Source organism: Syngnathus leptorhynchus, chromosome 5 (assembly GCF_054491065.1).
Source record: "Syngnathus leptorhynchus isolate UIUO chromosome 5, UIUO_Slep, whole genome shotgun sequence".
Lineage (NCBI taxonomy): Eukaryota > Metazoa > Chordata > Actinopteri > Syngnathiformes > Syngnathidae > Syngnathus > Syngnathus leptorhynchus.
The window spans coordinates 11,615,236-11,643,017 of NC_141199.1; the positions used below are offsets into that span (position 1 = coordinate 11,615,236).

General features: G+C 39.6%; 4 protein-coding genes across 7 annotated transcripts in view; 1 reads left to right on the forward strand and 3 right to left on the reverse strand.

Moving 5' to 3' along the window:
- ctnna2 (catenin (cadherin-associated protein), alpha 2) overlaps nt 1–14,547 on the reverse strand; it is a 186,013-nt gene extending 171,466 nt beyond the window's left edge. For all 4 annotated transcript variants that reach the window (XM_085912130.1, XM_085912129.1, XM_085912128.1 and 1 more), the window contains exon 1: nt 14,330–14,547. The gene's annotated coding sequence lies outside the window, so the exon portion shown is untranslated. The remainder of the gene's footprint in view (nt 1–14,329) is intronic.
- adra1d (adrenoceptor alpha 1D) lies at nt 11,840–17,914 on the forward strand. The gene is made up of 2 exons (XM_085912132.1): nt 11,840–12,797; nt 17,320–17,914. The coding sequence occupies exons 1-2, from the start codon at nt 11,840–11,842 to the stop codon at nt 17,844–17,846; spliced, it is 1,485 nt and encodes a 494-aa protein (XP_085768258.1). The 3' UTR covers nt 17,847–17,914.
- A 1,203-nt stretch (nt 17,915–19,117) lies between these two features.
- On the reverse strand, nt 19,118–20,185 carry LOC147056930 (trace amine-associated receptor 3). Its single transcript, XM_085912134.1, has one exon. It carries the CDS (start codon nt 20,183–20,185, stop codon nt 19,118–19,120), a length of 1,068 nt encoding a protein of 355 aa, XP_085768260.1.
- A 2,324-nt stretch (nt 20,186–22,509) lies between these two features.
- mettl14 (methyltransferase 14, N6-adenosine-methyltransferase non-catalytic subunit) lies at nt 22,510–26,716 on the reverse strand. The gene is made up of 11 exons (XM_085912133.1): nt 26,522–26,716; nt 26,063–26,145; nt 25,857–25,944; nt 25,435–25,512; nt 25,280–25,367; nt 25,114–25,204; nt 24,693–24,834; nt 24,143–24,235; nt 23,861–23,977; nt 23,581–23,791; nt 22,510–23,504 (listed from the first exon to the last, which is right to left on the reverse strand). The coding sequence occupies exons 1-11, from the start codon at nt 26,585–26,587 to the stop codon at nt 23,197–23,199; spliced, it is 1,365 nt and encodes a 454-aa protein (XP_085768259.1). The 5' UTR covers nt 26,588–26,716; the 3' UTR covers nt 22,510–23,196.
- Nucleotides 26,717–27,782: the final 1,066 nt, after the last annotated feature.

Below are 27,782 nucleotides of genomic sequence, written 5' to 3' on the forward strand. Positions count from 1 at the left end.
GGGACACAATATTGACTGACTGCATGGTGACACATCATCATAAAACATGATTGCAGACTTGTTTTTTTTGTACTAATCGACATGGTGTAGACAAAATGTTGTCATCCAAAATGAATGTGTGGTCTCATTAGATCAATACAACATATTATAATTATGCATTTCACAAAACAAAAACTTTGTGAATACGAAAAGAGTATTTTGTCATACAAAAACATCCTCATCCCCTTTGGCAGCCTGCAAAGAATAAACTAGGGTTGGTTGAGCTCAACTCCATAAGAAACAGTTCCAGGCTTCCATGTTTGCAACAACACAGTCTGCTGCTGTTGGATCAAGGACAAAATTAAGCATCATTCATACAGAATGTTAACTAATATGCTTAGAGCCACCAGTACTCATGGAAACACAATTGACTTTTGCCTTTTGTAATTGAAATTCTGACAAACGTGAGGGTGGTTGACCTATTAATTGTCAAAGGGACTTCATCGTACGGCCTCTTAATGTGCAAGATCACCTATTTCTGGAACTAGGGCAAGTTGTTTGTCAATTGTCACACAATCCTTTCAACAACTTATGATTGTTTGAATCCTCTTTGTTACAACCAATGTTAAGTGAAACGTTTCAAATATTGCCCAAATTCATGTTCTTTTGACTAGAATGTGTCAAAGAGCAGCCCTGATACAATCACAACACATCACACGGCTAATGCCTTAAGAGCATCAACAAAGACAGGTCCAAACATTGAAGGTTTGCAGGTGGCTATCACACAGTATGAAAAAACAGAGAGTTGGGGGCTTCACTGAAAAGAAAAAAAATATTGAAAAAGTCAGAGCAAAACATAATTATATACTCATATTTCTCATTATTATGGTCCTAATTCTCATTGATAGAAGACTTGTGAAAATGTTATAGTACTCATATTTCTCATTATTATGGCCCTATTTCTCATTGATAGAAGACTTGTGAAAAGAATAGTTTTATATTTATATACATGTATAAAAATTTAAATATGTTGCTTGCAGAGTGATCATAAAACGGCTTCATAAAATGGAAATCATTGTGTGGTATAAGTCCTGCTCTCATGGGAGTCTTATTTTCCAAGTCATCTTTCACAGCTGCACATTGTGCCTGCAGATATTCCTGCGGCTAATCCCCCTGAGGAAACTCATGCTTCATTTCAAAAGACAAAACGCATCAGGCAAAATGTCTGGCAGAGTAATCTGAATGACTCAACATTGGGTGCACTTGCACAGTGAAATGAAATCCAATACAAAAGCTTTATTTAAAAAATGGGTGATTGTGAATTTTTTTGATTTATCAAGCAGTCATTAAAAATGTTAAGTATCAACCAAAATTACACTTACTGCATATTATTTGTGAAAAAACATTTTAATAACTCAATGGTCCAGTTTACTGTATGTAATAATGAAGTCTAATTGTTCTTTCTGGATAATTTTCAGACACAAAATAGATGACCATAAATAATTGAGATTTCCAGAGGTCAAAAGATCTACCGCTTGCTAGCTGCAAAATCCAACATTGAAAAACTCAAAAGGGGCACTCCATCCTCAAATTGCATTTCACTTTTGGTAATAGTTTGTCCTCAATGGAAGTCCACTTACTACTGAGTTCTAGTCTTTACAGCATAGTCGGGAAAGTGGTGTCATTTAAAAGTCAAACTCTTGCTTCTCATTCTTCTCTTTGGACCAAACAAAGGCTTCTTTCCTTACTGTTTACACAAATTGTGCATTACTGGCAGTTCTGAGAAAATAATAATTTGCCCGAATTACTTATGCAGGAGTTTAGAAAAGGGTTTTTCATGGCAGAAAAAATTATGATGAAAGTGCAGAACAAACAGACACGAGTGCACTCGTGACTTATGTGCACAAATAGAAATTAAAAATGTGAGGCATCAAAACAGCAAGATGCTAATTACTGCACAACAAATCAGACGTTTGATTGATAAAATATATGGAGCAAAAAAAACCAACAATGGTCTATTTCTGGATATGACTTCACATCGTGACCCTCCATGTAGAACAGTGTTGACAGCAATAGCTCATCAGCCTCATTTGCTTTTTGATATTCATTGATGTTATCCGTCTGAGGGTGATACTCTAAAAATATCATTTGATTTACAACAAAAACATCAACAGCATTACCTGCACAGTCCCTTTAAGATTTAATACAAGAATGGATTTATGCTCAGATTGTGGGGGAGCAGCAGTTTCTGCAATCATCAACATGTCCTTTGAAAAGAACGAGGTCACCACCAATGGCTAATGAATGGCCTTCATTGTGAAGCCACATATGAACACCAAAAATGGGAATCTGTAGCTACCTAAAACACTTTTGGCAACATAAAATCAACGGCCCAAATCATAGTATGTTGATGACCTAAGATAAATCCTAAACTTCTAATTGTCCCAACTATAGCCACCATGACAAAAGATGATGCAGTTCATAGAAGCCACACTAGTAGACCCTTTCCATAATCGGCAAAGCGTTTCCATCAAGACTCAAACGGTAAACACTGAAAATAGGTTTCTCTATCCATATTTTCTTCAGGGAATCACCAAAATTAGATGTCATTTTGGAATAACACTACTATAATAGAATAAAAAGCACCACCATCAAAACAGTACCGCTTGCCCTTGACAGAGGTGATGATAAAGTCCTTCTTGATATAAAACATCCTTCAAAATTGGAATTTTTATAAAAGTAAGGCCCTGGATATTCCTATTTTGTGCAGGAGTGTCTAATGTCATGATCAGTAGTGCAGATAAAAAGGAAGAGCCAGATCTTCCTTCACTTATATGGATATGAGGTGGAAGCGTTTAAAGCCCCCACAGCGAAGATCCTTCTGGAATATCAATCAATTCCTGCCTATCACTTATTTAAAGTTCACCTGCAGCACCGGGTATGCTGCAGGAAGGCATTGTGCTGCAAAAATGCAAGGTTAGTGTTATAGGATCGGGTATTCAGAGGCGGGATCATTATACCTCCGGAGGGCACAAAAATATTGAACAATGAAAGGAGCTCAGGGGGGAAAAAACCCAAATTGAGTTTTTACAGAGACTGAGAGAGTTGCCGTCAAGGTCAATCTCAAAACAAAAGTTAATCTCACTCAGAAAGTGTATGATATTGACATTTTTTCGAGTTCTGGGAAGAACTTGACATCAAAACCCATGATTCCCAAACCTTGTACTATGGCAAAGGGAAATGGTCCAATTCAAATGTCTTACTTTGAAGAAAACCTTTGCAGCCAATGTCAACCAAGATACAATGTAAAGCCCAAAAACATGAAATTAAAATCAAATCAATCTTTTTATATTTTAAACTTTAATCATGAATAATGATGGTACAAAGTAGTGTTGCTTCAAATTTGCTTCATGAACCAGTTGTACTTTTTGACTCCTCTTAATGGCACTCTTTTTAACATTGGACTGAAAATACAATTACTTTTTTTGAAAACAACAATGCAATCAAGAGAAGTCAAAAATACATGTGGTTCATGAAGCACATTATATGATTTCATTAAGGGAGGTGCACCGGCAATTGTGTCAATGTACGTACAGTATCCAGATTCCCATCATAATTCGCTGGGTGATGAAACGTGTTGACTGCGGACCCAAAAAAAGGTATGAGACAGCAACACTCCCGTCAGAACATCTCGTTATTCAGAAGGAGCGCTGACAAAATTGGAAGTTTATTGTTTTCACTGAGGCTGCTTTGCTCCACTGGGTATATTTAATTATACAAAGTGCTATTTCATTAAAATTTTTGGTGAACAGATGAAATGGACTCCTCCTTGCGTCCATTAGGGCTGGAACTATGCCTGCTGGAATTTCAATGAATCACCTGCTCTAGTCTATTTTTAGTTCTACTCATTTATGAGGCCCTGTCTTTGCTGCTTAAATCTAACACTGAAACTATATAAAAGCGTAACACACATGCACACACACACACAGACACACACACACACACACACACACACACACACATCAGAGAAACAGACACATGCTGTTATAAAAGAAAGGAAAACACCACTGACCGCATCGTGAAGCACAAAATTGGGGTTATGTGAACTGACCAGGCACCACAAACATATCCTTGTCTTTCTCTTCTGGTGGATGAGGTCATGCTGAATATTTAGCGTTTATAAAAATACACAGTGGATAAATGGAAACAAGGGGAAAAAAATGAATGTGTACGATCATGCGGTTTGTTGTTTATCATATAGCTAAACGATTTTTAGAAAGTATCTTGCAACATCGCAGCTCACTACATTTATCAGCTAAATGCATTTCAAAGAAACATGTCACATGAATTATTTTAAAGCACTTAAAATTGGGACATTTTTCCCCCCCTTTGAATAACAGTGTTTATACGTACATGCTAAAGCAAATGATCATCTGTCTTACAATATCTTCAGTTGTGGATTTTAGAGTTAAAATTCACTCTATGATCAAATACAACTTTTTCAAAACATTGACAATTGTAAAAATAATTTAAATTCCACACAGACTGAGGGAAATGAAAATCAGTGGTTAAACCGCACATAAGCCCCAACACCAACTGGGGAGTGTGACTTACCCCCCCTCACCCCCGTCTTCAAGTGGCTAACGGCAGTCATTGATTGCAACCATTGATTTGACATTTCATTTTCTCTTGAACGCCTCTATGATAAAACAACACTAATATCCTGAATTGTTTTAAAATTTTCCATCGAACCCTACAGACATAACAGTAGTTCAAACTTTCAATATACTAACATTTTCCACCAGATTCTTAAAGAAATCTGACATAGATGTGTGAAAGGAATTTATCGGTGGACAAAGTTCACATTAGTCCCTGTTATTTATTTATTGTCGATAGTTTATCCTCACTGCTATTTACTGAATGGTGTACATGGAGCAGCACTCTCTTGTGGGTGTGAGTCACACGCACACACAAACATACAACAAAGTGTATGTGGCGTGAGAAAGGCAACGCAGGGTCTCAGTGTTTTGAAGAGGACACCCGAAGTACACAGAGCATGTCTCTGGAGACTTGCATCAGTAAACTCACTTGGTGTCGCATAATTATTGGAAGTGACATTCACACAGTGTCAAACATAGGCCAACACATGGAGCATATGGAGAAGAGTCTTCATGGTAAATAAATTTAGGTTTGGGTCATTTTTGTCATTACTTGGTTCAAGCGTATGGTGACGGGGACGAGCTGTTCAAATGAATGAATATTCTGCACTCGAGTTTTATTTTATTCCTACTTTGTACTATGCATGGATTTACCCTGGGTTCTACTCTAAAAATGTCTGACCTGTCTCACCACTTTCAGGCCCCTCAGGACTGCTAATCAAAAAGTGTCAGTCAATCATTCCAAAGTCAGAGTTTGAAATAACCTCAGGAAGATATTTCTTTTCCTTGTTTGGCTGCTCAGAGGCTGTGTCATCTGTCATTTCCCTGAAACTACATTGCTGTTGTGTAAAAACAGACGTTCCAAAATGTGACCATTGGGGTCATTTTGAGGACATGTAATGGTAATCCAAACACATGCAGGTATGAATGGCATGATACATGAACGTCTGTGTTGAGTGGCTATCGAGGTGGGAGAATAAATTAAGCAAGACAAGGGGAAATAAATAAGTAAATAAATAAATGAATGAATAAATAAATAAATAAATAAATGTTGAAAAGTAATAACATTTGAGGAGCATACATTTTGAACCCCCAAAATGATCATTTTCAGTGCACCTTCAATCAAATGTTTGCTGCAAAAACATTCAGTATTATGTTGTGAGAAAAATAGAAAATATGTGCTTTAACCATGGAGTGCCTATTTTAATCAATTTGATTTCAACAGGACCTGCACCCAGTGCAAAGCGAACCGCTTTAGCCAAAGATAACAGACGGCTTTAATCATATGTAAATAGTGCTTAAACTCTCCCAACCTTCATTTGTTTGTCGATAAGCTGCTCTTTTCAACAACCATTTTGTCCCATCGTGACAGCGCTTAAAGCCACGCTGCATACAAACATTTCCAAGAGTTTACTGGGAAATTGTATATGTGCTAATTAAGTTTTAAGAAGATCAATTTCAGTATTCATCAAAATTGGTTTTTATACTGGGGTTAAAATACGGCCCGGAAATATTTGTCAACCGGCTATTCTGGAATCTTCAGAAATTCCCAACGGCCACCACGCCCCTGATTGATAAAATTCAATTATAGTCCTGCAGTGACCAGTAGAGAACATTATTACTATTGTACAAATAAAGAAGCAGTCATGGCATTGATAATTGAAATAAACTAAAGAAACTCAGCTAAATTATGTGCAAATCAGGCAAATCAATTCTAATGCATTTTATTCAATAAAAAGCTCAACGTGTCGGTCAAGTGATGTCTTTTTCTACATTTACAATGTACAATGTGTATTGTAGACACTGTCGGCGTGTTTCCAATACAAGCAGCATCTCACCTGTGAAGCTGCTGGCACTGCTGTGATCAGTGAGGCAAATCTCAGCCCACATTGCCTTGATAACAGAGGACCTTCTTTGTGAGAGTTCTATTTTTATACTGCAGGTCTGTGAGTAGAAAATTATCAGATTCCCATGTGGCTCAGGATCACTAAGCACTAGCGCATCTTTCAAAAAGCTCCCATCGTGCATCAATAATCATCATTGGTCAGAGGATATCTAAACTTGTGGTTACCTGCAAGGTTTTTAGGTGGTTTGCATTTTATATTTCCCATCCGTCTTTCTGTTTTGGTATTTTTAACTCTTCAGAGCACTAGAAATAAACGCAAAGCAAATCGTATCGTGATTACATGCCATGATTCACTCGATGGAAAAAAATGGCAATGGTGCACACAAATTGACAAGTCAAAAACCTCAGGAAATAATTCAAGCATTTTCTCTAAGCTCCATTGATTGAGCCACAGTTTTTGTTGCAGTAAAGGAGAACCTTTAATAAGACAAAATGATATCCAAGTTACCTCAGACACAAACCTTTGCATGTAAGCGTTACATCATTTAAAACCCTTAATGAATGATGTTGCCATTTGCCCAAGTTGCAGTCAACAATACATCACAGTCCTCTCTAACCAGACACGTGGGCAGCCTGGCTCAGGGAACATAGGGGGGGGGGGGGGCTTGATAATAAAAGTGTTGCAGACGAGTCCATCCTACGCTTACCCTGAGATGAAAGGTGACACCACACCCTAATCGTGACTTCTAATGACGGATGTCTTTCATATACCTCAAACGCTTACATCGTAATTCCTCTCTCAGTCCAGCCATGCATTGTTGAGGGAATCATTCACACAAAAGGCAGGACACTCGTTGCAGGACCGAAGTATGTTTCTTAAATTACGTAACATTTTACCAAAGAGACTATTATAGGGAAAGGAATACAAAAACTGTATAAACCACCGGTTTTATTTTGAACACATTATTGCTCCTTTAAAAAATAAAAAAATCTTTCACCATTTGACACTAGAAAGCGAGCAGTAAGATCATTTGACCTTTTGAAGATTCAGGTATGAAGTCATATCAAAGTACAACATGACCTGTGGCAAACTGAATCCCAGTCACTCTGTCGAGGCGTGATAAGTAAGCACAGTCACAGTCGACATTAGAGATTACCATACTGAGAGAGTAAGGGCAGAGAAAATATGAATTGGAATATGTGCTTCTGCGCTTTAGCGTAAGGTGGGCAAAGGCGACCGGAATTGAATGTAAATGAAGAGCAGGCTACAAAAATAGAAAGAAACAGACCTCAAACATCAATTGAACTCTATGTGTCTCTTAGGCTTGCACACTGAGAGATGTGGCTGAAATGGACTGAATTGGCACCAAGTGTTTTGGGTTTGGCAGCTAGTTGTCATTAAATGGCCAACTGGCAGCCTCTGCTTTTGCTGCAAATCAAAATTTGAAATCTTTGAATGAAGAGCAGTACAAGCACGCAGATATATCCCTATCGCCAAAATACACGAGCGCAGTTGGTGAATCAATCATCTTCTAAATATCCACACTCTCCTTTTTTTATGGACTGTATCATCTCTTTGTGGCAATCTGCTTGTTCCTTGAAAATCCTGTAATGTTTTTGTAGTTCAATAAAAAAAAACTATACAGTGTAGTATATTGTATAGAACGCCTCACAGATTCACGTTTCTTATTGTGGTGTGTCAGCGCAGTGCTCAATCACTTGCTCTGCAACTGTAATCTTTTGGCACATATAAAGTTTGATGCGACAGGAAATTCCAGGAGTTTTGATTGAGGTCAAAAGCCTCACGGCTGAGTGGACTGCAGCGGAAGTCAAGGTCATGAATCATGCACATTTTATTCTAGTAATCATCCATAGTTGGTATTAAAGATTTACAGTGGAGGCTGTTGAAAAGTGCGCAAGAGTGTATCATCAGTCCAAACCATGTTTGACTACTGACCCCCCCCTAAAAAAAAAAAGTAGAGGAACATACAATTATATTCTACTATGTGTGATGAAAGGGAGCCTAATTCTTTATTTGATCATTTCTGTGTTTACATATCCATAAAACCCCAAATTCTGCGAGCCCTGAATTGTCAGTTAGAATGCTCTAAATGAGCTAGCTTTCAAGATTTATTTATTTTTTCTGGAAAAATGGCTGGAATTGAAAGTGTTAATGACCAATTTACTGATAAACCTTTTTTGTTTGCATGGAGCCTCACACGTATGAGTTATTGGGCTGCCATCATTGACCAATTACAGTAAATGTGGCAAGGGCATAAAGACAGTGATGCAATCAGTGATTATGGCACATTAAGGAGCGAGGAGTGATAACCACGTAATCACCATTCTGCAACAGTTGGCTGACTGACTTGATTATGAGTCATTCATAACCACTACAGATGTGTTCACCTCTGGATGACTGGAACACATGCAGTGCAATAAGTTCACCTTTTTAGTTTTTCAATTTTCATCACAGTAGTGTGAGGTTCCATCCAAACTTTGGCTGGCTCTTTTATGTTTTATCTGCTTTATTAACAACCACCAGAAAAATCTTTCATCATGCAACCTTGAGTACTTTGGTTGTATTTTTATTCAGGAGAGCAGTGAGAGTGCATTTGATACCCGTCAGAACTTTATCCACCGCTTAGTGCATGCAACCCCTATCACTTTCTCAATTATAGAAACGATTAATAACACACAAAACCACAAGATAGCAACACATGAATGTGCAATAACAGTTCAGAATCAACATTTATGCATCTTATAATGTGAGAAAAGCCCAAATAAAAGTATATTAAATGCATAATGCCATGTGTTTTGCTGGTGGGAAGTTGGCTATAAGAAGTTCTGCTCAAAGGACGCAAAATGCTGTTATCGTGAACCTGTTCGCTGGCCTTTGGGGTCAAATTTGTGATCCGATTGGCTGAAAAGCACTGCTATTGCTGTTATCGTTTGGAATACATCGGCCAGCATTTCCGATTCTGAAGGCCCTCGACATATCAGATTGACTAAGCAATGGATAGAAGCTGAAATATGATTGGACAGAAACAGTGCACCCAAGACATACATCAATACAATGGCTAGAAATAAATCAGTGAAATTTCTGTGGATAATTAAAGTTAAATGTAGGTCAGTGTTTTGTTTGTTGGTTTTTTGTATTCTTGCGGCCAGGAGAGCTTAGTCTTTGGTGGCCCTGATATCTTTGGAATGATTAATGAAAACCCATAGCAGGACTGGGAAATGTAATTGTTTTTCTTTTCTTATTATTTTTTTTCTTACAGAATTGGTAACCGTCTTTTGCTTCTAATAATGGTTACTGAATTACTCTCTGATTATTACACCACAATTATGTTACCAACAAAGACCACCACTTGTGAAAAATCCAATCATGCAAACACAACTGTCTTATTAGCAGCAGTCCTCTCACGCAAAGCTTTCTGACCTACATATGGTCAGCATTTCATTTTTGAAATAGTCACAGGGAGCCACATTAGGTAAACAAGCACAGTGTAATGAGACTGCAAGAGGTTTGTATAGCCTGTGTCCTCATGTGGGTCATTGGCAGGCTGGAGTCTCTACCAATTGAATTGAATCATCAGCCAATCACATAAAGAAACTAATTCACGCTAATAGGGATGGGAATTGATACGATTTTTATAATTCTGATTGCATTTTTGATTACGTTTAATGATTCAATTCTTTATCGATTCTCTTATCGTATTCTCATTTTTCGGGGAAAAAAAGAAGCACATACGTAAACGATTCTGATCATTTTGTTTTGTATATTGCAACGCTGTGTAAATATAACATTACAAACCTAAGAGTGAAGTCTTAAAAAACAGTTTTTGTTGTCTCTCTAGAATTGGGGTGAGCAAAATATTGTGTTAAGAGGAAAGAATGCAAGCATTCTCGTACAATAGAAATCATCACCTACTGAAAATCAGGGGACATTGGCAAATGGGTGCAAGCCTTTAACCACAAAAAGTGTTTCCTCCCTTTGTAGAAATTTCAACATTGCAGGTACTGTATTTTGCGGACTAAAACTTGTGCTGAAGTACAAGTCGCACCAGCCATAAAATGAATAGTAAAGAAGAAAAAGACATATAATTCACACTGGAGTATAAGTCGCATTTTGGGGGGAAATTGATATATTCAACACCAAGAACAGGCATGTCATCTTGAAAGGCAATTTGAAATAAAAATAGAATAGAGGCAACAACAGGCTGAATAATTGCACGATATGCTAACGTTACATGACAAATAAAGAATGAACTGAGAACATGCCTGAAGTAACATATTAAGAGTTATTCATATACAGGTCAAGAGCGCCCTCTTGTGGTATAGTGTGAAAATAACATGTAAAATTATCGAGATCTGGCTTGGCTAGTAACTTGTGTCGCTAGGCATGTTGCATAACGTGCGTAACATGCGTAATAAGCAAAACGTGCGTAGCGACGTAATTCGTGCTGACTGGAATAGCTAGGGGAATTGTTAGCAAATTAACAAACGATCCCAAGGAATTGGTAATGTGGGAACTGGTTCTCAACAAGAACCAGTTCTCAATTCCCATCCCTACACACCAATGAACAATTAGACAACACAGCGGAATCTGAAGGCCCTGTGCAGTTTAGATTGACCTGGGAGCACCTCGAGGCGGGAATCTAATTGGAAAACAAATTTGAATATTAAGCAGCGTTGCCAGGAGAAACACAACCAAATGAAGAGATTGAGCAAAATATAAAAGGTGTCTTGACATACGGACTAACATGAATAGTTCTGGAAAAGTTTCTTGCGGACATCTAACTTTGAATGAGGTTCTCAGCTTTCATTTACTTCTACAACTGGCCAAATGACCTATTGATAATATGCTACTTGGCTTGTGAATAAAAAGCCATGTTTGAGGGACAGCTCTTACAAATATGATGAGCATCATCCACAACAACAAAGCAAAAAGCTTTCAATTAGACATTGAGGCAGCGCTGACGTGAGGAGATTTTGAGTAAAACAATTTCTGTGCGTGCGCCCGCGCGCGCGTGTGCATGCGTATGACGTGGGTGGAGCTGCAGGTTCGGACCTGCTCTGGCTGACTCCGGGAACCAGTTGATGGTCGAAAATGATGCCACCAGTGCACGCCGCTGCACAGCCAAGAAGACATGCGTGCCCATGGCGAAGAGTTGGAGGCTCTTATCTGTATTTTTGTCGCCTCCTGAACTCCAACCGAGCCCACGAACGTGTTGCCCAAGCGGCCCTGCGGGTTGCTTCTTCTTTTTTGGATTGCTTTACGCACGACTATTGTTTGGCGCAGATGATGAAGCACTTAGTTTAAAGTTATTTTTACGTGTGCTATTTCTTCAGCATGACGGATTCAAACTTAAGGAACGACAGTATCCATGGGACCTATTTCACGGAGCCTTTCAATGGCTCTGCAATGGAGCTAATATTTCTAAACGACAGCACTGCGGCGTGTTCGAACTTTACATTGGACTCCCGATCCGTTTGGCTCGGCCTTTTTCTCGGTTTATTTATTCTGGTGGCGATCGTGGGTAACATTTTGGTCATTCTGTCCGTGTTGTGCAACAGTCACTTGCAGACGGTGACTAACTTCTTTATAGTCAACTTGGCGATGGCGGACCTGCTCCTGAGCATCGTGGTGCTGCCCTTCTCAGCCTCTCTAGAGGTTCTGGGCTGCTGGGTGTTCGGCCGGGTGTTTTGCAATATCTGGGCGGCGGTGGACGTGCTGTGCTGTACTGCCTCCATCCTCAGCTTGTGCATCATCTCCGTGGACCGCTACATAGGCGTCAAACACTGCCTCAAGTACCCGAGCATCATGACCGAGAGGAAGGCGGGTGTCATTCTGGTGTTGGTGTGGGTGTCGTCCACAGTCATCTCGGTTGGACCGCTGCTGGGTTGGAAAGAACCGCCACCCGTGGACGAGAGCATCTGTAGGATTACGGAGGAGCCTGGATACGCGCTCTTCTCCTCTCTCTTCTCTTTCTACCTGCCGCTCTTGGTCATCCTCATTATGTACTTTCGGGTCTACGTGGTGGCCCGAAGGACTACCAGAAGCCTGGAGGCGGGTGTCAAGCGGGAACGAGACAAGTCCGTGGAGGTGGTTCTGAGGATCCACTGCCGCAGCGTGCTGGAAGATGCGCGCGCGGTCAGCTCCAAAAGCAACAAGCAGCACCCGTTCAGGAGCTCGCTCTCCGTGCGCCTCATGAAGTTCTCTCGGGAGAAAAAGGCGGCCAAAACCCTCGCCATCGTCGTAGGCATGTTTATCCTATGTTGGCTGCCTTTTTTCTTCTTTTTACCTTTTGGTAAGTAGTCTTCCAATGTAATGTTTCTTGCAGTGAGTGTGAGAGCGTCAGGTTGTGAGTTGTGGTCTACAACAGCTAATTGCAAGTGTTCTGATTTTTATTTTTTATTTTATTCATGTTGTTTTTGACTGTACCATTAAAAAAGACTGGACCTGCATTGGCAACACAATCACTCAATAGCTCCATTTTTATTTATTTATTTTTTTGTTTGCAACCCAATTTTATTAATCCACAATTCAGCCTTATTGACTTTTTTGGGAACACTATACTTCAGCTTGCTCTTGGTCAGATTGAAGTGAGTCATAAATCGGCGCATAAGTACTAAGCCACACCTTACTTGCTTTTGACATCACAATTATTTTTTAAATAATCTAAGGAGGAGAAGAATGATTGAGGTCCAGAACTCAAAGAATTTTTTGCTGACTAAATTTTTCTCTCCTCAGACTGACACTTTTTAATACACGTGTATAAGAGTAGTGGACATAACAGACTGTACATCTGGTTCTTGGACATGTACCAAAAAAAATGAGATTGAGGTGTAAAATTATGTGTGGCATTGACTGAAGTGTGTTTATGTGAATATATTCCATTCTCTCAGGCATCTGCTACTGTTCCAACCCAGGTTTGTTAGGGTCTCTCTCCAAATTGTCTGTAGGTGTGAATGTGGGCGTGAATATTTATCTGTCTTTATACATCAGTCTCGCGATTGATTAGTGATCATCAGTCTGTGGTGTACTACACCTAAAATGGGCTCGACTTAAGCTTCCAGTGACCCTGCACAAGTGCTACGTGGTATCAAGGATGAATGACACCGTGTAGATTGTACTTGGATGGGAGAAATGGAAGACTGCTCCCTTTTAGTGTAATCTTGACTAATGCCAGAGAAAGTTTTTTTTTTTTTCTTTTTCTGACCTTCAAGGCACAATCCATACTAATAAATCAAAAGGGCCTGCATGAATACTCATACCTTTTTTCCCCAGGGTCAAAAATGTACAGGTTGTAAAAGTTAAGTGCCAAGGGTACAAAAACAACACTTTTTGGAGTCTTGGGGCTTGTTACTCTTCAAAAAGGAACATATTTTTGCTCAGTTCAGGACTATACATTTTTTTTCTTGCACATCAATCATAAAAACATATCAGTTGTGTCAGTAATTTAGTTTTGTTACCACATTGTTTATTAATGTGACATCTAGTGTTACTGTTGATTAGTCCACAAAAAATATAGTCATGAGTGGACAGGAATTATTGCGTTTAATAAATACTATTTAAATGTCACATCAGTGTTCATAAAAATATGCTTTGTCTTTGTTTATGGATGATGTAATATTTGCAGGAATTACATTCAATGTTGAAACAACAACAATGCATTCATTTTCCACATCCCTTACCATGTTAAGGGTCACAGGTCAGTTAGGGTCGAGCCCATCTGATTTTAGTGTGACAACAGCAACTTTGAGTGTCAATGATTTTCAGGATTTGATGTTATAAGGTTTGTTGTCACACGCTTATGTTAAAACATTGTGTTGCTCATACCTTGTTGGAGATGGAGAAAGAATGTCCAACATGGAGGCAAGCATGGTAGAAGTAGAGAAGTGATAGCAGGCAGGCAAGGAGAGAGTGAGGGGTGGCAGGTAGGCAAGCAGGTATCACACAGGTGCCGTCAATCCAAATTGTAAAATTGAAGCAGTAAAAAAACTATATAACTACCATCTTCTTAGCTAACTGAGACTGAATGATGCAGACTGCCATAAGGGAGCAGCCATCTTTACCTGATCAGGTGCCTGATCAGGTGACTGAACAGGTGACCAAAGACTGTGTCAAAATAAAAGTCCTGGCCCAAGGCTAGCAACATTTAACCAAAGTTCAAAATAAAGGTCCATGGCCCAAGGCCAGCCAATACTAACCAAAATTAAAGTTTTACTTAAGGAAACCAAATTGGCTCCAATTACAACAATATTGATGAATGCCTCTCTGTTTGTGCCAATCAAAATTCTTGATGCAGTTATTTGTACTGGATATCACTCTATTGTTCAAGTGGTCATGACCTTTTGAATGGTCTACATTTATTTGGGGGGGGGGGCAAAACCAAATAATTTCACGATGTAGGAAGGTCCGTGCAAACTCATGCGAACAAGAGATAAAAGTAGCATTTGAACACCACATGAGCGGAGTCCTAGCTGGTAATATAACTCATTATTTAAGGTCTCAGTGATTCCCAACCAGTGTTCTGCAGGAAATTGTCCAATCTCACTTTATTGGTCAGAAAGCAATGTATCTTGACTGACAAAACAAATAAATGCTTCTCCTCTAGATGGCAGGCGGTACATAGAGTAATTAACTTGTCCATCCAGTCTTGTGATATTTTAGTTTGGTGGTATGCTTTGAGATTTCCCCAAAATATTTACAGGCAATGCAAATGAAATGTAAATACATTGCAAACAATATTTCTTTGGTTCACTAAGAAAGAAGATAAAGGTGAGCCAGGGTTCACATGATAACAACAAAGCTACCCTAATCTTTAAAATCTGTGTTGCATCATATTATTTTGTTGCTGGTAGATAAAGTATAGGTAAACCGGAGTGTTAAATGGTCAATGTTGATTCATTCACAAAGCGAGCTTGCCAATCTTTTAATCAATATTAATAGTGTTGACAGCTACTGTAGTCTAGATGAAACGCTGTATTGTCTTTGGACTTCTTTGTTAATTTTTACAATAGTACTTACTTGCGCCCCACACTCCCACAGCTGCTCAAATCTTAAGAAAGTCAATTTATTTTGTAAATTGACCCCAAACTTCTAACTGGGTTTTAAGATTAGTTCACACAGGTGGCGGCAAGAATGAATTCTAGTGGGAGTTGTCTGTTGTGGACAGCTCCTACTTCTTAAAGCCACCCATCAGTACTAATTCTACCTTTCGCCCGGAGGGCAGACGTGCACTTCAAATAACTATTTATGTCAATCAGGCCTTTTGTTTGTGATGATACAGACAGAGTGCTTTGACCTATCCAAAATTCCAATACCATTTGCCTTTTTAGGCAGCACTTTGTTGGGGACACAAGGAAAAATAGCCCTTCAATTTTGTTGACTTACATGATATTTTCTGTGCAACAGTAATTACTGAGCATTTTTTTTAAATGAGAATTGAAAATAAACATTATAATGCTGACTTTCTAATCCTCTTGTTCCATGCTAACTTAATTTGGAGGTTTTAGATAACAACCAGTGTACAAAACAAGGTCAAAGTTAAGAAACACAGTTTTTGCATGGCACTATTATCACCCATGGTGATGTTAATTAAAATCAACACTATTATGAGTTGACTTTGTATGGTTGAGTGAGCAGTAATTAACTAATAAATTCAAAACAAAATTATGACTGTACTTAAATTTTGAACGAATAAGATTGATTGTTGATTGAAAACGGCACTGCTATGTTTTGGGGTTTTTTTTGTCGCTGGCTTGAGAAGCAGTGCAATTGTTTCTGCCTGGGAGTCCCTGGTGTGACCACTGATGAGAAACTAACATTTTATTTGTATGAAAGTCACATGCAGACTATTTTACATAATGAGCACTCATCTCCCGAGCCATGCATCGCATTTTCCACCCTCTCTTACATTTTCTACTCAAGCAACTCCATTAGGATTTTGTGTGGCAGCACTTCTGCTGTGTGTGCGTTTGCAGGTGTGGGTTTGCTTCATAGGTTTAATGAAGACTTTTAATGTTTAATTTTCAGGACTAAACAACTTAACCTTTTAGAATAATCACATGTTTAAAAAATGAATAACAATCTAGTGACACTGGCACCCCAATTTAAAGTTTCTACCAATCTGTACCCCACCACTTAGGAGTGTTTGACCCATCGAGCTCTATTTTTGTGTCTGTAACTCTGGTAGTGGGTTACACCCAGAGTTGTCAATTTTACTTACAAGCACAAGTTGGCGGTTTTGAGAGTGGAAAGTCTGCGCTGCTGTGGGTGTGGTCAATGCTTATGCATTCCCTTTAAATACGGTAGACCCATTTCTCATTAGAGTCTTGTGAGAAGTCTGCGCCGCTGTGGGTGTGGTCAATATTTTTGCATTTGCGTTAAATACAGTGGACTAGTTGCCCACTAGGATGACTGATAAATCTCGTAATAATAATAAATATGATTGTCATCATAACAGTATGTAATGTATTCAATAAATCGATTTCTATTATATTCTTTGGGTTTTGTTCCCCTCTATTTACGAAGAAAATGCATGCGACATGCCTGTGCCTCAATCAAATTCACTAAAAATGCATTCGACAAGTTGTTTACCCTGCACCGGCACTTAAGCAAACCTTCAGATCAACTTTCTGGCATCAAATTGTCACTCCACCAGACTCATTTCCAAAGACACAACATACGTACAGCCAACTTGGAAGAGTCCAATTTGTCAAATTGCTTCCATGAACTACACCACAAATACGCTGCTTATGAAAATAGAGACCTCAACGTGTCGCTCACTCTTTTACAAATGCTCATACATGTTTCTCTTGTACTAGGCTCCTTCTTTCCAGCGATGAAGCCATCAGAGACAGTATTCAAGGTGGTCTTTTGGCTGGGCTACTTCAACAGCTGCATCAATCCCATGATCTATCCCTGCTCCAGCAAAGAGTTCCAGCGGGCTTTCACCCGCCTACTCAAGTGTCGCTGCCGCCAGAGGCGGAGGGCTCTGCGTCGCTTCTATGACCAGAAATGGCGCTCGGCCGTCAGGGGAATGGCGTTGGAACAAAGAGGGGAACACGAGTCAGGCTACACCACGCACGGCTCCTGCGGCAGCTCTTTGTTAAGCAAGCCGGGGGGGAGTTTAAAGAGATGGAACCTGTTCCCACCACTGCAAAAGTCCTCCTTTCAGCTCAGAGAAACTGTGAACAACCTGTCAAATAAAATTAAGGGAGGCACTGGGCGAGGAAGTGCACCTGCAGTGGTCGATGCAGTTTCAATGGGGATTTACAACGTGTGTGAACAAAGCAGTTATCACATCTATGACTTGGCTGAGTGTTACGGCCTGAAGGAGACAGACATTTAATGGACCACAAGAGGACGCTTTATTCTCAAAAGGCTCTTATGGACCAAATATCATTTGATCATTCACATTCAGAACCATCATAATAAAGGACAGAGAATAGGTTTCACTGTATCAGAAATCTGGCTTGATCAAAAAGAAATACTGAGTCTTTTTGTTTTCGATAAAAAAAAAATCCTGTATTGTGCAAGTGGTCGTCTTGTGACCGAGAAGTGTAAATGACAGGTGCATCTGTTGATTGTTGTAAAATGACGGCACGAACCCACGTTAAATTATTTCCATCCATCACGATCACAATAGATTCAACACATTTTTTTCCAATTTTGCTTGGTTCACAATTATTCCAATATCACATTTTTTATAATTATCTTGATGTTGGTTTCATATAACAAGGTCATGTAAGACAGGGAATTAAATGCTGCAAAGTGTGTCTTCTAACTGTTGGATTCACTGCATTAAGCAACACAATTACTTGGCCATCATAATTGTATATATTCAAGTGCAGAGTGCTACTGTGAAATGAACATGCATAGTTTTTTAATGCTGTGTTTGGTTTTTGTGCAAATTAAAAGTATTAAAAAATATATATATTTTCCATTTCCCTGATACCTAATTCAATGTAGTCTCCATGCAGTATATGACTTTGATGTTATGTCATTTGAGGATTGACAAAATGACTTGCACCTTCCAGCAGATGACACTATTGCTCCACTTTTTTTCAGATAATTTTTACATACCAGCAATGGCAATGTGAAAGACGTCATTCTGATTGTGGGTTATACACACAAAGATAATTGAACACACATTTTAAAAATAATACTAATTCTTATTATCATCATCAACACCAATCATAAAAATTATAACAAACATAACAATCATAATGATAAGAACAAGAATATCAAGAAGAAGAAAAATATCCAGAATTAATATTTTACCGGATGTGTTACAAACTGAGCTTGAGATATAAAAGAGAGAGAAACTAATTTACAACAAGTGTTTATTCATTTCACACCTTGTCTTGGGCTTGATCATCTTTGTTGCAATTACGAATTGTGAAATTCTACTCATTTAGATAATGATATAGTTTGGAAAATCAGATGTGGATTTATATACATTTTAGTTGTAAAGGGGGAAGAAGGACCATTGCAGCGAAGTGGAGACTGTGGAGTAAGTGAGATTGTGCCAAAACAAGTCGACTCAAGTGCAGTCTTGAAAATTGAAACGACTCATCTCTCAACCATCGGTGATCCCAACACACCACAACAATCACTTCATTATTTCTCTGCGCATTCATTTGCTTCTTTCCTGGTATGTGAAAGCTCCATTCCAGGAGATATTCCAGGTTGACACACCCGACAGCCCATGAACATGAGGAATGCCTTACGAAAGGAGCGATTAAAGAAACCATACAGGAAGGGATTTAGTGATGAGTTGATGTATCCCAGCCATAAAAATATGTCCCAGATGACCACTTCTGTGCTGTAATCAATAAAGGGGTCCACGATGTTGACAGTAAAAAATGGCATCCAGAAGATGAGGAAGACACCCATGATGATGCCCAAGGTTTTCGCTGCTTTCCGCTCTCTCTTCATGGTGTTGCGATGCTTCTTCTTTTTGCTTGAGTCTTTCCCCACTCCGGCGGCCATCTGGCTTTCCATGGCGCTGATCTGCTTTGCCTGCCGCTTGGCTGCTTTGAAAATCTTCCAGTAGGCGACCAGCATGATAGCCATGGGCAGGTAGAAGGCTATCAAAGAAGCCATGACAGCATAGATGCGATTGACAAGGAAAACACACACGTCTTGAGGGAGAACAACGTCCACTCCGGCAATATGGAGGCCGAGCATTATCGGACCGAAGGAAATTAGCATGGGAACGGCCCAGCAGATGACAATGAGGAATGTGACTCGACCTTGAGACATTTTTAAAGAATAAACAAGCGGGTTGCAGACGGCGTAGTAGCGGTCAAAAGCGATGCAACTCAGATGGAATATGGAAGCAGTACACAACATGACATCAAGGCTGGAATGAAGCTGACAAAAAAGGCCACCAAAGTACCAGCACCCTTCGATGGTCCGAATCATACTGTAGGGCATTACGACCAGGCCCACGAGGCAGTCGGCCACAGCCAGAGACATGACGAAGGAGTTGGTGGGCGACTGCAGCTTTTTAAAGTATGAAATGGACAAAACCACCAAAATGTTGCCCACCACTGTGCAGATGATGCCAATAAAAAAGAAGGCGTACAGGATAAAACGAAACGCCTGGTTCCTCAACAGGGCGCAGGAGTCCTGATTGATCTCAAGTGTTGTGTTAGCGGAGTCTTCCAAGCTACTGTTGTCCATCTTCTTGTTCAACCTGTCAAAACATGCAGGAATGGAGGGATCATTTCAGTTGTTTTCCCCTCTTGCAGAAAGTCATGCACTCAAGTGTGTTGCGCGGTAGATTGCACATGACAGAATTGTCTAATTGCAGTGCCGACGACGTTTCAGATGACTTGCAACTGACTTTAATGAAGACCATTGGGACAGTTAACGGAGTGATGGCAAAGTGACACTTGAGACAACACAAACAAGGGAAACTTTGTTTTACAACAACAATAATAATAACAACTATGTTTATAGAGGCTGATTATTGCACAGCATGCCTTTAGAATTGTTAAGGATTGACAAAAAAACTCATATGTCCCAAGAGAACACTTCAGTAAAGCTCTTGCATCCTCTCATCCCTTCTCCAATTATTTTGAATACATTTATATTTTTAAAAATCTGGCACAATGGATTTGTATTTTAAAGAGAAAAATACATAAATGTTAATATTGTAGACTTTAGAAAATATTTACTTTGTATAATTCTTGTTTTCTGAATATTGAATACTGCTTAAACTAAATCTAAACATATATTTTTTTCCCAATAGATAAAAGACGCTCTTGTGAAAAATGTGAAAACAAAGACACTCACTTGCGTAGATGAGAGAAGATGGTGTGTCCGCATGAGGCTGTCAAAAGCAACTCCTTGCAGCCAGATCGGGATGGAAGAGATGTGAGAGGTGGGTCTAATGAATACATGCAACATTAAGCACAGGGAGCCGCCAAGACAGGTTTGCTTGCATGGACAAATATATTGCATGAGGAAAAAATAACATCCTCAACTATTTTTATGTTGCAGTTTATTTCTATTGGCATTACTCTATGAATCAAATTAAGAAGGGTTTTATTCAAACAACAACACAATAACTACTAAAACTATAACATTTTGAGAGGTTTGGTTGAAACTAAAACATTTTTCTTTTCAAGAATTTTGTCAATGAAACAGACACACACAATGCCAAGCATTTCTTGCCACTGCCAGCTCCAAGCCAAGACAAAATCGAGTGGGTTGTATCATCCAGAAACTCTATCAAATTGCCAGTGACTCACTGTGTTGATCCCTGACACGGAAATACCGAAAGTAACAAATCCAACTCTGTCCATGCAGGCAGCCCAGCCGAGTTCAGTTCCCCGAAAGACGGCTCAATGTGTGTGTGACTAGACTATGCATTTTGATTGGACTGGTGACAAGTCAATGTCTTTCTTTGGTCTGATACCAGCTAGGATGAGCTCCAGCTTCCCATGACCAGGATAAGGAACACAGAGCTTCATGAAGTGATTGTTTATTCTGAATTAAGACTCAATTAAGTCACAATAGACGAGGATCTTACTTCCCTCTATTTTCTCTACCTGTTCATAAATCTTGTCGTCTATTAAAATCAAACCTTTCTCTTACGTGTCTCAATGTGCAATGAAACATGCTCCGTCAAGCCTTATGTGAATGTCTGGAGCTTCAGATAATGACAGGCATATCTCAAGTGTGCGGGGTGTGCTCTAATTAAACATGGGGGATTGTTAATGAAGGCTATAATAAAAGCCACATTGGCTCGGCTTTCGAGTGTATTTTTTTTCCAGACCAGCTATTCATATGTGTAATACAAGTGAGCTTTTAGACTCAAAAGGCTTTCTGCACATCTGCTCTATTGTCGCCAAAAAAGGAGCGAGCAGTGGTTGATTCCAAGCCATGTTTATTCTCCAGGGGTCAATAAAGTGCTCTGTCAAATGTGATTACACATTTCATTAGAAGCAATTTGTTTTAGAATCGTGCTTGAGCCAGAAAAATTAACAGGCAAACCAAAATAATCACTTTTCCCATTAACTGTAATAAAGGGCTCTTTTGAACTGGTTTATATTCTACTTCACGAGCAGAGAATTTTATGTCACCATGGGTGAAGATTCCTTGAGGAAGTCACAGGTTGGATTTTGCCTCCAATACATTTTGATCTATGGATGTCTCCATTTGGCATGATGTTTTCAGATTTAAGATGATGACATCCAACTTTAGATTTCCATTTTTTCTAAAGACCACAAACCAACTGATATTATATTTTTACATTATTTCTAAATTAAGTCCTGGATATTCCTTTCTTTAGCTCAATCAGGGCAGCATAATATACGACATATTGTCCATATTTTAAATATTCTAAAAACAAACCCAATAGCTTTGCGAAGTGGACATTTGGTGGGATAAAACATTGCTCGTGAGTCTTGACAGTTTTGAACAACTGAGCAATTTAACACTGGCATACTGTATCGTATACATTGTACTGATTTTACCAAATTATTAAAGAATGCAAATAGTTGAACTGTAAAAAGGTTTATTTTGACATAAATGAGAATAAAATTATACAGTACTAAAATGTGATGACTGTAAAGTTCTTTGAGGTTTTTTTCCACGGATTTCAATTTTAGATTTAAAACGGTTTTAGGATTTGAACACAATCTTGCCAGCATAATGTGTCATTGTGAGATGGATTTGAAAAAATCCAAAATAATTCTAATAGCTATTTATCATCTTAGTGGCTTAATTACCCTAGTCATTTTTAATTGTCATTGTCTTTAAAAGAAAAAAAAATCATACCAATGTGCTAGTAAAAAAACAAACTTTCAGTTCAATTAACAGGAAGCCATAAAAGTTAAAACAAAGCAACTGGACTTTTTTTTTTTTTTTTTTTTTTAAACATTCACATATTGCAAAAGGAATTATGCTCTTGTTGAATGAATACTTGACAGAACATTGCTGTCTATACAGTGTATTCAGACAATGTTTCAGGTTGGATGATTCTCAGATTTCAGTGACACATTGCTGGAGGCCAAACACTTCAATGGGGTTGATTGTCAGGAAGACAGACATGTGGCTTGCGTATGAGAGCACATTAGATAGTGCTGGTGGTTCCAAATGTGGCCCGCGGGTGGCAATCACAGATCGGCAGCAACTTGCGTACGGTCAAGTCAAAGAGCGCCTTGAATTAGCGCCAGGAGATTACACTAGCGTGGGGGAAACCCCCTGTGTATTCCTCCCCGGCCACGGAAACCCCCCCTGTCTCCGCGAAAGTTTGGTCTATTCCTTTCCCGACCTCTCTCTCCACCTCTCCCGACGTTCGGACCAGCGCGCCCCCCTCTGGGTGGTCCACCTCCACGGTCGGACTTCATCTTTGAAGGTGGCGATTTGGGCCGCAGTCGCTCGATTTCCTCGGTACAGCCGGAGAGATGGGATTCGGGCAAAGCGAAATGTGCGGCGTAGCTCTCTGGGTTGAAGTTACTGTTGGTAAGAGTGGGTCCCACTGTCAGCCAGCCTGAAGGGGGAAACATCAGACAGTTACCAACCCAGTAGACCAAGCGGAGAAAAGAAAAAACAAACTTTAGTCACACCAGGCCTGATGGTAGAGTCTCGTCCAAACAGGTGCAACCTTCTGCGGCCCAAACAGAAGTGCTCAATTATATGAAAGATCTCGACGGGCTTCTCGACATTCCCCATCTCTGGTTCCTCCGTGATGATCAAATCAATGTCCACGTTGGCATGAATGAATTCACCGTCTGTGCTTCTCCGCACTGTTCCTTTAATTCCCATCAGGCAGTGTTCCTGGAAGGAAGCCATGATAAACATCCTAATAGAACAGAAAATAGATACTTTGCTATTAATGTGCTATACCTTTGTCCTCTGAAATACTGCTTTTGGGTCCAGTGTCTTTGTCTTGCCTGGATTATTCTTGTTTGTCTTGATCCAGCAGATGTCTTCGCAGCGCCTGAAGCCCCATTTCCTTAAACACTATTGAGTTGAGGGTGCACATGATGTCCGAGGTCAATTTTCATAACTCAATACAAAATCAGCCAAACACTTGTGTTTGGATGCTCAAAAGGCATCGACGTGGGTAGAATGTGTCACAGGTCAGTGTCAGATCATCTTAGATGCCAAAATGAGGGCTGGAGTTACCATTCTTCCCAAGTCCAGACCTTCACCCGAGCCGCACCAGAGGAAGACGAAGGAGCGAAGCGCAGAGATCTCTTCAATTTCCAGCTTCATGATCTAGAAACCACAGGACAGGAAACATGAATAACCCTTCTCTCTATCCATTTCCTATAACACTTGTCATTAGGATTGCGGTTGAGTTGGAATCAATGCTAGTTGATTTGGGGAGAGAGGGGATACACCATGGACTGGTTGCCAGACACATTCTATGAAAAGAAATTATATCTTCAATGCACCCAACATTTCTGTTTTTGGCATGTTGGAACTCTGAAGGAGAACCACAAGGTCACCTCACAACCATGTGAACAATCAGAAATAATAAATAAAGTGGGCAGTACTGGATCATTTAGCAAGAAGAGTATTCAGATGAGTGCATGTTGCCCTCTGCTGGATAAGGACAGTAATTGGGAAAGAAATACAAAATGTCAAATTTGCACAGCTCCACTATTCCAGTGCAGCTGCTTGCATTCTTCCAATTCGGCTAAAACAACATCAAGCTGGTCGGTCAACTCACATCATCCCAGGTCCAGAAGCGCTCTGTGTGACTGATGCCTGACTCTCTGTAATATTCTTCCAGAGGAGGCTCAAGTAGGATGACATCAAACTCGCTTTTCAAATCCTGCAGGTCAAAGTGTTCCAGGTCGGCCTGCAGGTACCTGGTGACGACACGCACACACATACACGCACATACACACACACACACACACACATGGAACACACGCTTCTAAGTCAAGGTTTTGCATTGAAGTCAAGCACGCTTTTTGTGACACCACTTGACAAATTTATCATTTTAAAATCCACTTTAATGTAAAGTGAATCGGAAATTGAGATTTGTAAAGTGTATTGAATTTTGTTTGACTTTTGAGGCATATTTCTATATTATATTCAGTTAAAAAGAATGTGAAAATGTAGTGAAATCTGGTCGCTTAGCGTACATCGGAGGGGTGTTTGTAGTGGAGATGAGTTCATCCTTCAGTCGAATCAGCTCTCGTAGCTTGGGGTACTCCTCAAATCGATCAGCCAAGCCTGGTACCCGTGCAAAACAGACAGGTTCGAGACACGTCTATTCACAAAACACTCACTCGAGCAAAGTGCACTCACCGACATCCCGAATGAAGTTCTGCGGCCTGTGGCCTGTGTCGACAAAGTGCTGACAGTAATCATTGTGGGGGTTCAAACTTTGTGTACCCTGAAATTGACACGAGTATAACTTAAGTACAATTGATTGTATATTCGGAAGATAGTTATTTTCCTACCTTAAGGAATGTACTTGAGTCCTTGTAGACTTCCTCATATGGGTTGCTTTCCTCGGGCGGTAGAACCTCTACCTCATCCTGACACACAGAAACATAATGATTTGTTGGTATTTGTTTCAGAACAACAATGCAACACAGGCTCATCAATGGAACAAAAAAAAAAAAATCCCAATTGGTGCAAGCATATCACTTCGTGGAGAAAAAGAAATGAGCTCAGATTAGCTGAGATTGGCTCAGAAGCAATGAGGGAACAATGAAAATAGATGGAAATCATCTTTGTTAAAGCTTATGCAATCATTTCTTTGTGTCTTTTGGGTCTTTCTTGATCTGCTTGCTTGTATTTGCTTACAATAACAAACTTCAGTCGAATACAAATGATTTGAGGAATTTATCTCATACTTCAAGGCTATGCTGACACTCACTTTTTGTTCCTCCACATCTTCCTCAGTGTCATCACCCTCTGTCACAGTCTTCCTCTTGGAGGTTGGAGCTGAATCATCCAATGACGCCCTGCAACACACAACAGCAACATTAATGTAAACAAAAACAAAAGAAACTGGTAGCATAACCTATTTGAACGTTTGAAAGTCCAGACGTGCAGTACCCAAGTGGATTTACACTTTCTTACCTTTCTCTCGTCTCTTCTATCTCTTTAAGTTCCTCTTTACTGTTAAGCACAGCGCCAATGCTATCTGCACTCTCAGCTCCCAACTGTAGACAAAGTCAAAGTGAGTGACCCTGCTCCATTGTAATCATTTTATCATGTGCGTATTAAAACACAATTGTAAATTACGAAACTATCCAATTAAGTGCAGTGATTCATTTCGACTGACCAGAACTGCGCACACCTTTTGCAGCCACACATCTAGCTTGCATGCTGCAGTGCTATGCACGCCGTGCGTTATAACCACGCAACCATACACAAGACAATTTCAATGTTCCGAATTGTGTTATAGTTCCAATTATATTGCAATTAGAATGCACTGGCATAAGAACATTGCAAATAATTTTAGCACTTCATTTAGTTCCCAGTCTGTATTGTTATTGGGTTAGCTACTGTTCTGCAACGGTGCAGAAGCTTACTTGCCTGTTGGGCTAAAAGCTGCCGCCTAAGTTTTTGTCGCTCGCGGATTTCCTGCAATCGACTATTCATTTCGTCAGTTTCTTAGTTTTCTAACCTAAGCCACATTTAATTCATCTGAATGTTTATGGAAGTAGGTTGCTACTAAGCAAGCACACATTCAGCTAATGTTTGCACCGCGCTTGAAACACAGTGTGGAAGTGCTCGTTGTTTACACCGGAGCGTCTGATTGAAATAGAGGGGCGGTGTGTGTGTTTTTTTTTTTAAGTACCATAAAAACACAGTGTTTGTTTGTATTTCTATTTCTATAAATTAATAGATTGATTTATTGTCTTTATGTAACACGTGTCTATGTGGTAATACCCACAAAGCTCTATTCACAACAGAGAAGTATCAATTGATGACACCGCCCACCTGAGTGCATTTCAGCACAGCTGGTAGCTAAAATAAGCACTCACATGTAGGCATCGTCTCATTGGGCGTTGATATTATGACGTACACAGCCGGCTTTTCTCCTCCAATGAAAAAACACGCGTCTTTGTCATAGTGTACAGAGCTGCAGACTGTCCACTCAATGAAAATATTCTGCCACTTTTGACCGTGCAGTCAACCTTACAGTAAACAACAGATGTTATGTTACATGTTATCAAGATGCTACAGGCCTACACTAGGTGAAGTAACAAACTAAAATAAGCTAGGCATGTAAGACATCTCCATCCAAATACTCCTCCCCAATAAACGTAGTAAATGTAGTCAATGTACCTTATTTTTAATCCTCCAGAAACTAAGGTTCAGACAGGGCCAGGATTCTTTATCATTGTCAACAGCGTGTTTTTTTCTCTATTCATTTTCTCCTACATTACTTATCCTACTACCATAAATCGTTTCACAGTTGGCCATTATGGCAGTTCAAAACGCTATTTATTTATTTATTTATTTATTTATTTATTTATTTATTTATTTATTTATTCATTCATTCATTCATTCATTCATTCATTCATTTGTTTGTGCGTGCGTCCGTCCGTCTTTGTGTGGTGCGTGCGTGCGAGCGTGCGTGCGTGCGAGCGTGCGAGCGTGCGTGCGAGCGTGCGAGCGTGCGTGCGAGCGTGCGTGCGTGCGTGCGTGCGAGCGTGCACAAATCTACAATCTACATACAATGTATGTATGTATGTATGTATGTATGTATGTATGTATGTATGTATGTATGTATGTATGTATGTATGTATGTATGTATGTATGTATGTATGTATGTATGTATGTATTCATT